General features: G+C 40.9%; 1 protein-coding gene and 1 long non-coding RNA gene across 2 annotated transcripts; one reads left to right on the forward strand and one right to left on the reverse strand.

The window, feature by feature from the left end:
* Positions 1 to 6,747: 6,747 nt before the first annotated feature.
* Positions 6,748 to 12,148, forward strand: LOC114070042 (nuclear receptor subfamily 0 group B member 2-like). Its single transcript, XM_027907228.1, has 2 exons — positions 6,748 to 7,366; positions 11,828 to 12,148. The coding sequence occupies exons 1-2, from the start codon at positions 6,793 to 6,795 to the stop codon at positions 12,079 to 12,081; spliced, it is 828 nt and encodes a 275-aa protein (XP_027763029.1). The 5' UTR covers positions 6,748 to 6,792; the 3' UTR covers positions 12,082 to 12,148.
* LOC114070043 lies at positions 12,010 to 14,515 on the reverse strand. Its single transcript, XR_003573862.1, has 3 exons — positions 14,430 to 14,515; positions 12,895 to 13,107; positions 12,010 to 12,110 (listed from the first exon to the last, which is right to left on the reverse strand). It is a non-coding gene; the product is annotated as an uncharacterized LOC114070043 (long non-coding RNA).
* Between the last annotated feature and the right edge of the window lie 860 nt (positions 14,516 to 15,375).

A 15,375-nucleotide genomic window follows, 5' to 3' on the forward strand; every position in this document is an offset into this window, starting at 1 on the left:
ACTTCTATCAGCACTTATTATCTTTTTACCCTTTCTATATTTCAAAGTAAAATGTTTCATATCTTGTGTTGGTATTTAGTTTTGGTATTTAGTTTGTGCACCACAGATTACTTGTTAAGACCTTGCTCATTTATCGTAAATAAAATGTGTAAAGGTAAGTCTGAAGGTATACACCACTTATCTAATCTGCCATCTAACCTTCACTCGCTAATCTGTGGTATTTATAGAATGCTAATCACTAGATTAGGCATTTATCTTCAATGATATAAGGCAGACTTAGCTTTAACATTACAGTGGGCTCTATACTGTGTTAAAAGTTTTATCATCTCAGTCACTCTTCTCAGCAGGGTAGGGGGCTGAAGGGAGGAGTTGCCTTTTCAGTGACACTCTGGAGATGACATTATTAGCCAGTAGCATTTTCTAACTTTGCTTTTAAAAACTGTGGCCATTTTCCACCTTGTTTTGCAGCACTTTCCACTTGCTGAGCAATAATAAGTGGTATATCTATCTACATTTAAAATGACAGATGGTGCCTGTCCCAGTGCTGATAAGGGTGACTGTACAAACACCATCTCCTTGATGGGGGAGCTGCAGAAAAATGGCACAATCTGGTACGAAGTCACTTCTGGTTTATTTTAAAATCTCTACATCCCACCCTCCTAGGTGTGCCCTTATAAAAATTTGCCAATTTACTCTTATAAAAACCCATCAGTTCTTCTAGTATGAAGAAAGCAACGAATTGGTGTTGGGCAGCTTAAAACCTACTCATGTCTCCAGATTCATACCCCTTTCCACACACTAACCAGTCCCTCACCTTTCACCAAGGGAGAAATGGCCCAGTAACAAGTGATGGATGCTTGGGTTTTCAGAGGAAGAAGGCTCTGACTCCGTGTTACTGAGAGGCAGGTTAGAGCTGTAAAAAAATCAGAGGAGTTTATTTATCCAGCTATTTGTTTGGGTTTTTTTCTTGCTTGGTGTTTGTTTTGTTTGTTTGCCTAAACAGCATAAAGAACTCTTTTGGATTTATTTATGCACATTCATCCACGGAAATCTAATGCTGCTTTAGACTTATAAGGAGCTGAAGAGTTAAGAAATATGTTGCTCTGTCATCCTGTCTTCTGACTGAGGAGCATTGCCGAGCTGTTATTTACTTATATTCTTGTTATGTCCTTATTCTTGGATTTGGTTATAGTTCCAGATGGCACATGTTTGCATTCACATTTGCAACAGCTGAGTTATGGTCAGGCAGTTTAAAATCTCTAACAAAATGTCCTTGATTTAAAAGGAAGACAAACAATCCCCCTTCTTCAGTCAGTGAGCAGCACCTGTCAAAAAGTCACTTTAAATGCTACTCCAGTAGTTCTGAAAACAAAGAACAACAGAACATGAGTTAAACATAGATGCCCAGGATAGCTCTTCTAGGAAGGAGGTTTTTCAGATCTCCTATTTCATGTCAAGATGTGGGGCAGAAGTTCAGAGGCATTTGCCTTCACTGTAACTCAGTAATCAGAGGCAAATTTAAAACAGGCCTAGTTTCAGTAATAGAAACATTTCACTGCAGGGCCTCCTGGGGCAGCTGCTCCTCTAATAATTTGCTACTTCTATTCAAGCAGCTATCATCAAAATGATGCTGATTTTATCAGACCTTTCTCAACCAAATATTTTAAACACATGCTTACCTTCTATCACTTGAGAAGTTCACCCACTGACCTTCAGGATAGCCTGAACATGTTTAAATTAATTAGATTCATGATATATGTAGACTTGCTTCAGATATAAGGGCCATATATCACTTTGCCATGGCATTACCAGAAGCTAAAGACACTGTTTCAGAGATTGTTTCAAAGCTGAGCAGGCTTCAGCTTGGCCCTGGTATTTCCCAATCTCTGCCTAGCTGAAACAGGCAGTCTGAATGGTAGCTCTTGGTTCCTCTAGCTGAGAAATGAATACCTTTATTGCTCAAGAGAGATGGTGTGCACCATGAGACAAGGGGAGATGGAACCCTTCTAGAAAGATAATGGTTTTATTAGTCTCCTCTAGTCATCATTAAGGCTGTTAGAGTGATCAACTGTCCTCAAAAGTACCAGTGACATGAAATTCACCCAGCTCCTCCTAAGTTGTGTAAAACCTCTAGAGAATCCTGTTCTGAAGTCATATGGATGTTTACAGGCCATATAAATGTTTTTACATGAGACCAGAAAGATAAGAGGTCACTGAATCATGGAATATGTGCATATATCAACCTGGTGTGACATCAAAAAAGCTGCTGTCAGCTTCCCAGGAAGGTGTTTCCTTCTTGTAGCCCATATGAAATAATAGTGGAAGATTCTTTTTTGCCAGAAATGCATTTGCCTCCAGTCTCACCTTTTAGGAAAGTAGGAGACCTCACTTCACTGCTTAGTAATAACAGTTACTATATACATTGTGTATATACATATAACCCAGCATATATATATATACACACACATATATATAAGCCATCTTGTACATATATCGACACTCTACTGCAAGGAACTATTCTGAAGAGCAGTGCCTTCAAAGTTTCAGAATATGGACGTCTGCTGATGGCACCAAATTATTGAGGTAGACTAGGGCTGTCAGAAGAATTGTAGAAAGGCTTCATGAAAATCATCAGTTAGGTGTCAAACGATAATTATGTGTGTATATATGTATTTATAAACATATTTATATGACAAAAGATGCACATATGATAAAACATCCCTAACTCCACTGCTGACTAACATAAGAGCCTCTGAACTGATGAACATCATTCAGGAGCAAAACCTGGGGCTGTGACAGTTTCATGACAACAGCAGCTCAGGAGTGACATCTGGGAAAGGCAAAACACAAAACCTCATCCTGTCCCTGTATAAATCCACACCTTCCTAAGTCCTGGATACTGTGTCCTGTTCTGATTCTTTTCACACTTCTCCCTAAAGAATATTTTAGAAAAGTGATAGGGCTAAGAAAGATTCAAAGAAGGGTAACAAGATGATCAAAGCCCAACGCCACTCTAAAGAAAGAAGTTACATCTCTTTAGTTTGGACAAAGGATGACTGTGTGAGTCTTACTGAGATTTGTAAAATAAAACAAGCTGTAGAGAGAGTGAATAGGGATCGATTCCCTTTTTTTCTTCCCAGAACAAAAGCAGAAAGGTTCCAGATCCAGCAAATGTCATGTTTGATCAATGTTTGTCTCGCACCACAGGCATCCACAGAGCTCCTTGACATAGGCTGATGTGGATGTTCACGTGGCTTCAGGAGGAGGCTGTGTAAGATCAGAGGTTAGAAATTAATTGAAAGTTATTAAATGCATAAAATCATTCTGGTTCAGGATTTCCCCCAGGCTACAAATGATTGAAGACAAGAAAAATACTCATGAGCAGAGTGGTATATATCATACTTTCTTCCTGAAGGTCTCATGTTTGGCTACTGCCAAGGTAAGGATAAGACGGCCTCCTAAGCTCCTATATTATCTGACAAGTCTCTTAAGCCTTCCAAGTATTCTATTAGTTGAATTAATGCCATGAACTATGAGCCAAAAATAATATGTCTCACACTTTTAGACCCAATAGCATATTTATTATTTTTATTCCCAGCAATGGTGTGAATATCAAAGGGCTGTATGCAGCAGCCATAGAATTGCAGAATGGTTTGAGTTGGAGGGGACCTTAAAGATCATCTGGTTCCAACCCCCCCCTGCAATGAACAGGGATACCTTCCACTAGAAGAGGTTGCTCAAGCCCCCATCCAACCTGGCCTTGAACACTTCCAAGGATGGGGCATCCACAATGTCTCCGCACAACCTGTTCCAGTGCCTCACCATGCTCACAGTAAAGAATTTCTTCCTAATATCTAATCTAAACTGACCCTCTTTCAGTTCTTCTAATTTTGTGCGTGTAGTTAGGACACACTGTTTTGTTGTCCAAATGCTGGCATTCGTGCCCGAGGAGCAATTTTGATGGTTGCAGAGAGAATGTGGTGACAGCGAATGTGGGAGTGTGTTCCTTGTAGATTCAAAAAAGTATATAAATGCAAAGCAGAAAAGATAACATTAATGTGACTGTGTCTTAGCATTCTCATAGTGCTAGAGACAGCTAAAATAGATAAAAACCCATCGGATTTCTCATATCACAAAACTGGGGTTTGTATCGTATACTTTCTTAACATATGAAAGTATGAAACATTTCTACTATAGCAAGAAGACTTAGATGATTTATATCTAGGTGCATGTAGCTGCAACCATTCTATTGGTAAGATTTAGAAAGAAAAATTAACTGTTGCCTCATTTATGAGCATAGCACTAAATCTGGCTACTGGTCTTCTATATTTGAGAAAATTTGGTCATGCAGAAAGCTCATTTCAGGCAATTTCGAATCAGGACCACTAGTATACGTTTCACCTACAATGCTATATTGACTCATAATTCCAAATAATCATTCTCTCAGAAAAAGCTGATGATGTGTCCTTAGCAGTCATACTGAGGAAGTAACCTTTACTCTGTATTTTTGGTAAACAGTCATAAAGTTTTTATAATATACCAGGAATTCCTGTTAGAAAAAAAATGTAATTTGCTTCTGCCACTTAGATATATACACAATCAAAGGAAATGACAAATAGAAATGGTATCCAACACCATATTGACATCAGGACTCACTGCATATGACTGATGCGGATCTCATTAACAGAAAATTAGGAAAGGAATCAATTTAATCTGAGGTAGAACTTTAATTAGCACAATTAATAGGAACTGTGAAATAATGACCTGAACTATGAAACGGTCAACTGTGAGATGATGCTTTTTTTCCTTGGAGTACAGGAGCTGGGTTTCTAAAAACTCATTTTCTGACCTAGATTACTGAAACACCACCATGCTCACCAGCAGTTAGAAGACAGAGCTTCTTTTCACAAACAAATGCTGTGTAAGACTGATTTTAGCAAGCTCAGTCTCTCTGTCTAGTACAGCCATTAGGCAATCTATGTAATTCATCCTGAATCTCAGAAGGCATTAGCCCTACAACTGGAGTTCATTCCACTGAACCTCGGGCCAGCTTGAGTTTTACATTAAGAATAAGAGGGATAGGGTTATCTGGGGACTCCTCTGTTGCTGTGCCATTTAACCTAAAGAGCTCTTTGATAACCCAGCAATGGACAACAGCAGGGAGCTGTTGAATGGATGGAGAGGTGGACAAGCAAATCCCACCAGTGGTGCTCTGTGTGCCCTGACCTTCGCTGCACTTAGTGGTACTGCATCTCAGCAGCACTATTAGATTGCTCCACTTCAAAGCAGTCATCTCTTCTTCCACTTTTTATCTCAGAAGGAGAAAATTTTGCAACACAAATATAATGGAGAGGTAAATAAATGGAAATTTTAAAATGGCCCAGCATGGAAAAACCAAAATTTGTAGCGAAACATGAATTTGCAGCTATGCATCTGGTGGGAGGGCCTCTAGCCAAAGGCTTGGAGATCTGGCAGATTAAGACCTTCAAGCTGTTGTTTTTAATGCTTACTTTTTGTTAAGATGTGCTAAGAGCCCAGATGGCATACATAAACATTATGCTTGATGAAAAAACCTAGTATTTCTTCCCCTGTAGAAAAGCAAGCAAGACAGTGTAAAGTAACAAAAACTTGAAGTATCAATTTCTTCTTATCTAGTCTGAGTTCCTTTTGTTCCTGCTACTTAATGTCCCCTGATGTTTACTAAAGAGTCCTGACAATTCAGTCATTCAGCTCTTGCTCTGCTACAAAAGTTCACACATGCAACAGTACAAATTGCCATTTTTAGTTCATTGGTTTGCATGAAGACTATTTAATTACACAGTAAGTCTGGGAGAAATATTCTGAAGTAAAGGAGGAAACTGTACTGGATGCTTTGCATTGTCTTATTTCTACATCAATGCCAGATGCCCAGGCTGCTTAGGGAAGTGTTTGAGTCACCATTCCTGGAGGTACTTAAAAGACACGTAAATGTGGTGCTCAAAGACATGGTTTAGTGGTGGACTTGGCAGTGCTGGGTTAATAGTTGAACTCTGTAATCTTAAAGATCTTTTCCAACCCAATTGATTCTGTGATTCTACATCCACATGTTCTGTGTTTGAAATTATCATTTTTGAAAGGCAAAAGATAACACTGTCATGAGCTATAGCAGCTGACCTTCTCTGAAGTTTCTCTCAGATCTCACAGAAACATGAGGTAATTCCTAAACATGGGATTTCCAACCCTGGGACATAGGTATCACACATCCTGTTAGTTACAGTGTAAAGAATGAACATTGTTCAGAGCTCTATGAAAAATAACGGTAAACATCCACAGCATTTTCAGGTGGCTCCTTTAAACAAGAAATAGAAGTGCCTACTCAAGTAGGCACTTCAAGAAGTGCCTGGTGACACAGCATCATTTGTGTCACCATAAATGCATTCCTGTGCCCTCAGGAGCATTAGTTAGTGGACAGTGTCAGTGTACCAATGAAAACATAGACAACTTGCTCCTTCTTCACTTATGGTGTCATAGTTTTCCCCAGGCTTCCCCTCAGGGACAGGCTGTACGTGTTATAGAGCTGGCCTTTGGCAAAAGGCCACTGCCTGGTGGCAGCAGCCATCAGCCCCGCCTCATTCGAAGCAGACTGGTGCAAATAAAGTTCAAGGTAACTTCACAGATCAGGGTCATATTTCTTTTTAACCGCCCGTGTGTATAAAAACATGCACTGCCTCACTGTGTGGCAGGAATGCTCTCTCCTGTTGTTGATGCATAGGTCCACATGTGGTGTTTCCTGCCACAGGGAACTCTGGCTCTATGGCTACCAAGATCCCAATTAAGAAATTTGGGAAATGTCAGTGTGAGACACACCATACTAAGAGCATCCTGTACCAGATCCTTAACAAAGAGCATGGAAGTGAGACCAAGTGGCACCAACAGCATCACAGTCCCCACTGCTCCACAGAAAGCAAGGGCTGCTCTTGTTGGGACAGGAGAAGAGTTGTCCTGAAAACACCAGAAGCCACATGCAGAAGAGCTTCTGGAGTGCTCTTGAAGACTTCAACTTTTATTAGAAACTTGCCTTCTTTTTACCACATGCCTTTGGATGATCAACTTGTCCTCATACAGCAGAACTGGGCCCCTCTTTTTGTCCTGGGCATGGCACAAGAAGAGGTGGATTTTGATCTGAGAGAGATTTCAGTCCCTAGTTTATTGAAAAAAATTCTCCTCAATCAGTCTTTGACAGCTAGCAATGAACTGGGCAGCTCATCAGCAGGAGCATCTTTAGCCGAAGTTCAGAAGATGAAGAATCTCTTGTGGAAATGTTGGGACCTGGACTTAAGTGCAAAAGAATATGCCTATCTTAAAGGAATTATTCTTTTTAATTCTGGTGAGTCCTCCTGGAAACTACATAGATGATTATGGGCTTAGAAAGGCATTTGGCATTTTCATTTGTATATAGACAAATGTTTAGTTTTACTCTTGCCTATAAATACAGCTAAATGTTCTCAAAAATTCATATTCCTCAATTTAATGATTTTTCTGCCTGAAATGGTTTATTTCAGTTCCTTGGCTGTGTGCAGTAGGTCGTCCACTGTAAGCCAAAACAGCTTCTAATAGACAAATTTTAAGTCATAAATAATAAATAGTGTCACTTCAAACTGATTTTCAGTTCAAAGATAATACAGCAGCCTCATCCATAGTACTGCAAAGGAGAGATGGTACATGGGTACACAATGTGAGCATTGGAAATATTTTAACAAAGACTTCCTCTGTAAAAAGAACTCTGGAGAAAACAAATAATCCTTATCAACTGGTTTTCATCAATGAGGCAAAAGGATGCTGTGTTGATGTTACGTAACTTTTATTTCTTTATATCCTTCATTTATATAATTTAGTATCTCTACATTCAAAGCCTGCAACAGCAGTAGCAGAGCAAACTAAAACTAGTGATTGCATCCTCTCACTTCAGATGCCAAGTTCAGGCTCTTTAGGAAGGACAGTTTCCTCAGTCAGCACCATGGAGTGCATGAGTCATTAAAAAATGAGCTCTAAGTACACTAAAGTAAATGGAAAGACTTACTGACTCCAGCCTGCTCTGGCTGAGATCCCCGGCTCCTTCCACAGCAGTCACTGGTGTTGGCTGCACTGTCAGCAGTGTGCTGTACTTCAGACTGCACCAAAAGGACACACGAATGCTTCAGTTATTCCATTATATTTCTTGTGGTGAATGGTTTATAGGCTGCTCAGAAGCTGTATGATTTTATATTTGTTTCCAATGGGATTCAAATTCTGACTCTTGAGGTGTAATGTCATCCAGATGTTTGGTATTGCCTTGTGTGTCTATGCTGCAGCATCAGACCAGTGGAGTTTGTTTCAGTGCAACTTATTTTATCAGGTTTTTCACAATAAAATCAGGCTGAACAAAACCTCAGTTATATCCAGGGGGATGGGAAGAAGAGAAATGCCTCATCTGCAGCTGCTTGCACAGTTTAACTAGCAGGCATTTTTATTATCTCTGTGGGTAAAATGAGATTTTCACTTAAAAAGAGAGAAGCAGAGTTATGTTCTGGATTTGTACCTTCTAAGGCCTGCTGCTTCCCTAAGGTGCTGTATGAGGGCTAGCAGCCCTTGATGCTGTCTGCAGACACATTCCAGTGTTTCAGGAATGTCACCTAGCTCATAGGTTGAATGAACCTGTCCTCTGGAATGTTTCTCCATGAGCTGCAGAAGGCAGCCTAGCAAACTTCTGGTAAGCTTTGACTGACTCCAGATGAAACAGTTACTGTCTAACTCTGAGCTGAAACAAAAACTCAGGGCTTGTACACTGCCCAAACTGCACTTTGCTGCAAACAAATCTGTACAGCTGTTGTTTCACAATTGCTATTTTAAAAAGTTTTTTAATACTTTTCACCAAACTCAGAAGATATTTTCTACATACACGGAGCACATTTTCAAACTCTTCAAGTTTTGGCGTGATGTTTGGCAAAATGTTAATATTTTGCAGGCCTCAGTTCTAAGAGGATTTCAGGAAGCCACCAGCAGTGACAATGGTAAATCCTTTCTTGGATCATGAAGTACCTCATGAGGGCTCCCACCCTGGTTAGGACCACCAAAACTGACTGAGGGAATGGTGAAGGGCCAGGTACAGAGAAGTTCAGAGCTGGGTTGTTAGTGGGAGTTCAAAAGGACATCCAGGAATGCAGCTGTAGCAGCCATCACTTCGATAAGAAGCTTTGCTTGTGCCCTGGGTGATCTCTTGTGGCACAGATATTGTGCTTACTATCATTAAAAAATTTCCTTTGTCAAGAGAGTGACAGACAGCATGATGGAATGTAGGTCCTGCCACTAGAATCATAGAATGGTTTGGGTTAGAAGAGACCTTAAAAATAATCTAGTCCAACCCCCCTGCCATAAGCAGGATCACCTTCCACTAGATCAGGTTGCTCAAAGCCCCAGCTTGGCCTCCTGGCCAACTTCCAGGGTTGTGGCATTCACAACACCTCTGGGCAAGCTGTTCCAGTGCCACACCACTCTCACAGTAAAGAATTTCCGCCTAATATCTAATCTAAAACTACCTACCTTCTTTTAGTTCAAGGCCATTACCCCTTGTCCTACCACTGCATGCCCTTGTAAAAAGTCCCTTGCCAGCTTTCTTGTAAAGCCCTTTAGGTACTGCAAGGCAGCTGTAAGGTCTTCCCGAAGCCTTCTCTTCTCTAGGATGAATGACCCCAACTCTCTCAGTCTGTCTTCACAGGAGAGGTGCACCAGCCCTCTGATCATCTTCAGGGCCCTCCTCTGGACTTGCTCCAGCAGGTCCACATCCTTCCTTTGTTGAGGGCCCCAGAGCTGGAAATAGAAGCAGACTCTGCGCAGCACCTCTGTGCAGGAGGCTCTGGCTGGGTTACTGACTGACCTCAGGTGGGCCAGCAAGAACCTGCAAAGAAGAAAGCATCTACCCAGCCCCTGAGGGGAAACAGGCACTTTGCATCAATGGGATCCAGACTCTCCAGAACATACTGGCATCCCTGCTTTTCCCAGGGGAGCCTTGGCTAGGTGGCTTCCAAGAGGTCACAGTTTCTGTGGGTGAAGGGTCCAGCTGCAAGGCCTTCTCTACTAGGACACGGGCAATAACTCAGAGGAAGGAGCAGGTAGGACTGTTCTGCCACACAGGAACAGCTCAGAGTGAGGTGAAAATGTTCTTGTGCTTTTGTCTGAAAAGCAATGGAACTACACAGTGAAGGGACGGGAACTGTGAAAGAAAAAATGTTGCTAATTAATCAGTGCCATATATATACATATTTATGGAGTGTTTTCTATACATATATAAATTTTAAAACTCCATCAAGGCTGTGACAGGACTTCTGCTAAAAAGGATACTCTTAAGAGGTTTATAGTTCAGCTGGAAACATGTGTTTGACTGAGTATTATTACAACAGATCTCAGAACAAGAAGTGTGTCATTATATCTAAATTAAACCCAACGTTTGATTACACAGAAAAGAAGTCCAAATGGGGAAATTATGCATATTTGAAGTGATATAAACAATTGCAATTTTATCTTGAATACACAAAATCTTGGCAATTTCCTTTCCATGAAAAAATCTAACACTTGGAACTATCCTCACAGCTTGCAGTTGCTGGTAATCTCAGAGGAGATGATGACTTTTCCAAAGTCTCCATTTCTAGCTAGCTTGGTTTCAAGTTTGGCTGAGACTTTCTCTCCTCTCCTCTGGCAGTAATGTTTAGGAAGAGAGCTGCTGAAGGCCGACAAAGGGCAGCCAGTTACAGGCTGAAGAGAACCCAACCAGGCTGTTTTTGCCCTAGTAGAGGGCACTAGGCAAGAAGGCAGAACCTCCCACACTTAAATGAGTGATCTTGTGTGAAACGCTCCCTGTTGTAAGCTATTCAGATCCCATCCCAGGGAGGGATGGAGTCATCACTGTAAAAGATGCCAAATAGGCCTAGAGTGTGTGCTACCTCTGTCCAGGCTGCAGCAATTCTAGAAAAGAAAAGATGTTGTTATCCTCAGGTGTTGAAAACAGGTGGCAACAGATTGCTGAGAGCTACATGACAAGCCAATCCCTCCAGAGGCAAAGGATAAACACAGGGTGTTCTTTGCACTGAGTCCTGGCACCCACAAGCGCCCTCAAGCCAGCAGGTCACATGCTATGGGAAGTATGTGACTGAGGCTCAAGACCATGACTCCATAGGACAGAGACCTCTCCTCTTTTAGAAATGGCTGAGGAAAGGGAACATAGAACCAGGACCCATTCCTGTGGGTCATGATGCATCTCACAGAGAATCTTTATGCTCTTTTTAGACTGTAAATGAAAATATCTACACAGCATGGTGAACCGCAGTTCCCCAGCTTAGTCTAGTAAGCAGAGGCAATAACAGGGTGGAGATGGGGCTAAGTAGACATCAGAACCATGTTTTCAGGCTGCAAGCCTGCTCGCTGCTCCAGACCACCATCTCCATCTTCCTGATGTTACCTACCTGGCATAGATTAGAGCTGGAATTTTTCCACCTACTCAGACTATGGGCTCAGAAACATTTGGTGGGTAGACAACACAATAAAGTTTCTTCTCTGTCTGTACTAAGTCAGTTACCTGCTGTTACTATTTCAAAGCTGGATTTTAATGTAATAGGCCAGATTACTGTGTGTTTACAATGCTGCTCAACGCTCTTTCAAATTAGTAAACAACACATATCTTCTTTTACCAAAAAGTATGTTTAGAAAGCGTTTGTTTTTCTATAGAGAAAGTAGTGCTATAAGCCAGAAATCCATCGAAGGGCTCAGAACAGAAGTGTTTACTCAAGATTTGCTATTTTACTTTTTGTTTTGACAGGATGCTGTGTCCTAAAATGTCTCCCCTATGTACAGAAACTGCAGCAGGAAGCTCAGCAAGCCTTGATGGAGTTTGTCTCAACAATGTTCCATGGAAACCTGGGCAGGTTTGCTTCAATTCTTCAGCTAATCACCTCTCTTCGAGACATTGATGCAGATGCTATTGAAGAGCTTTTCTTCAGACCCATTCGAGGAGAAGTCACCCTAAATGTATTGCTTCTAGAAACACTATACATCAAGCCAGACTGGCTTTGAAAACAGATGACATCTGAGCTCTTAAATACCTATTTTTGAAGAGATGAGAGGTTATTATGAGCTAAATAAACACATTTCAAAAAAAAAATCATTGATGCATCTTTGAAAGTAATTTTTTTTGGTATGAGGTATTTTTTTTAGCATTTTAGAATTAAAGCAGAGAAATCTAAGCATTTCGTGATTCTGTGTGCTTTCAAAAATCCTTAGTTTAAAGTATTCAAAGACTGTCTAGGAGCACCAGCATACTTTCCAGTTGTGCTAGGTTCAACCATATTATTTCTATGAGAATTTTTACAGCTGTTTATACTATATGCTTTTGGCTTTCCAGAAGTTTTGGCTTTCAGGAGCTGGGGCAATGGTAAATTTTATTCAGTTGAAGATTAATAGATACATAAAAGGTTGGTCAATGGTAAAATCGGTATAAATCCTTCCTTTTCTTGGTATATCAGTCCCTGATCCCAATCCCCTTTTTGTTCCACTGAGAACTCTAGTCCCTTGGCTGTAATTGCTTGATGGACCTCCCCCTTACTAACTGCTTTTTATATGTTCTTTTCTAAGTCTTGCAGTAAACTGTGGGCATTAAATCCCTCTCCCATTATTTACAAAGTTCTTCCCTAAGTAAGAAACCGAACAGCACAAATCAAAAATTTGTTGACTAGACAAAAGCCGTTGCTCAGGATTGTTTCCAGGATAGCAATAACAAAGGCTGAAAGCTAGTGTGTCATGCCATAAACAGCAAAACTAATGTAGCCCAGTTTCCTACACATTTAAGACCTTTTTCCTTTAGCCCTCCCTGCATCCTTTTATAATTACCTTCACTTCCCTTCAAACAGATGCCAGATGTTCCTTGGACAGCAGAAATGCTAAAATGTGGTTTCCTACAGATGTGTACAATCTGTTCCTCCACTTCTTGCTGCAAGAGTTCCACGTCTCCACCTCCAAGTACGCTACAGCATTCCCCTCAACATCTTGCTGCTGCCCATCCGTGGCTGGGGAAGAGACAGCACGTGTGTGCTGACTTGCCATCTGTCAGGATAAAAAAAAAACAAACCATTGAGCTTAAACATTATCTTCCATAATGGAAGGTATTTGAATCCCTTATCTGTCCCATTCCTCTGCCAACGATTTCCATGAAACTTAGAGGACTTAATTTCTGAGTTTTTTCAGTAGAGGGCCCAATCTAGTTTTGTTTGGCAAGGGGTCTCTAATTCACCACATGGGTACCGACAGGCAGGTAGATAGACAAGAGAACAAAGAGTATGATAGCTTTATGTACATTTCCTTAGAAGATCAAGCAAAAATCATAAGAAAGAGAACTCTAATTAAATATATATGTTTATATATATATATATAAACGGACATCAACAGAGATGGATGTTCAAAGGACTTTCTTTTAAAGTCAATCAAGGAAAGAAGTTCAAATAATAATAAGAGTTTACTACCTACCAGTTTTGACAAAAGCCTACACATTTTCCCCCCACTTTGGTAACTGAGGAAAAAATTGTAGAAATAAGGGCAAAAAAGCAACCCCCAAACAATACGAACCAACTAAATCCCTGGGTACCAGTTATCATGGAAGTAACAACATCTACAGTCAAAAAACTTCATCTTCTTGCCTTACAAGTTAACCAAACCTTTCAGAAGTGAAGCTTTTTGGACAGATATTTTCCATGGAAAGCCCTCAGAGTAGAAGTTTTCAGTAGGGTTTTCTGTTAAAAGGCTCGATTTGTATTGCCACAGACCAATTGATGCATGGCAACAGGATATTCCATGATTAGTTATTTGTGATGCTGAATGAAAGCAGCAGTTCCAGACATTTGATTTTTGCCTGTTCTTAAAATTTAACCAAGCAGTATACATCCAAAAATGGTATTTGTACGTTTGGTATCAACAATATCATTTGGTAGTGGACATACAAATTTCTCTCCCTCAAACACCCCCCAAGTCCTAACAGCTTCTACCTCTACAACAGATGCTCCACTTGCACAATGAAAGCGCAGTGCAGGCCAGGGTGGAAGGAGCAGGACTCAGCTAACCTGGCACAGGCAGCAGCTTCTGCAACAGGAATGGGAAGAGGATCCCTGCTCTGATCTCAGTGCTTCCATTGCTATTGTGAAGACAGCAGAGAGGGGAAGAAATACCCTCAGCTCAGTGGGAAGAGTGAAGAATTTTAGACAGAGGTAAAAAAATATAGAAAACATGCAAAATGAGAAACAGTCATGGAGGCTTAGAGAGAGGACCAGCAAGGGAGATCAGAAAAAGCAGAAGAGGAAGACTAATTGATAGAGCTCATTTCTGTGTAGAGTCCAGCTTACTTTCATAAGCCAAAGTCCTGCTTAGTGACTCACCAACAACCTGAACCCAGGACAGGGTTCATGGTTCAGCAGCCTGAATTTCAGGCTGCTGAGAACATACCAGACAGTCTCTGTTCACAACTTTACTTCTTATCAAAATCTACTGCAAGTTGTTTGACTTTATCTATAAGATATATAATGGCTTCAATTCAACTCTCCTTGAATTGGAGGGCACAATGCCAGCAAGTTCCCATGGCTTGGCTCACCCAGAAGACTGTGCTGTATTTACTGATGGCTCTTAGCCTGGTGTGTGTCTATGTAACCAGCTGTCTGAAAAGAACACCTATCACTCCACAGTGAAGATCACAGTCAATAGCTTGGGTTTTCAAGATGATTTGACCTTCTACCATGAAGGCAAATACTAGGCTTCAGAGGGAACTCCCACAGGATCTGATACTCATGGACCTCACCTCACTGTTCTCTGAACACAAGAGTCAGTCTTTCAACAGGTCATTAACAAAACACATCTTTAGTCCATATGCAATTAAAAACCTCAACAACCTTGAGCTAATGCTCAGTGTAAGCAAACATTCTTCATGTCACACACCTGATCACAGAGGGAGCATGAGCTGTAATAATCATTTTCTTGGTATGCTGTTCAAAGAGGCTGAGATAGCACTGTTTTGCTGAGGACAGAGTAAGAATCTGTATCTACTGTAAATAAACTGCGTATGAAGGTGTAGGCTATGCAGGTACAAGAAACAGGCAAAAACAGGAGAGGTGAGAGATCACAAGCAGAGGGTAGGAGCAAAAGCGGGAGTTCTCCCTGGAAGGTGGAAAGACACAGCACAAAACAGCCTTTAGAAACCAATGGAAATAATGCACTGGAATGAAGAAGCAGAGACAGAACTGAAGACAAAAGGAAGGCAAGGGAAAATCCTTGCTCCCCTCCCACCGCCCCCGCAAAAAAAAAAAAAAAAAAAAAAAAAAAAAAAAAAAA

This window comes from Empidonax traillii, unplaced genomic scaffold, assembly GCF_003031625.1.
Source record: "Empidonax traillii isolate 1590-97213 ecotype Southwest subspecies unplaced genomic scaffold, ASM303162v1 scaffold1421:size180434, whole genome shotgun sequence".
In the NCBI taxonomy this organism is placed as follows: domain Eukaryota; kingdom Metazoa; phylum Chordata; class Aves; order Passeriformes; family Tyrannidae; genus Empidonax; species Empidonax traillii.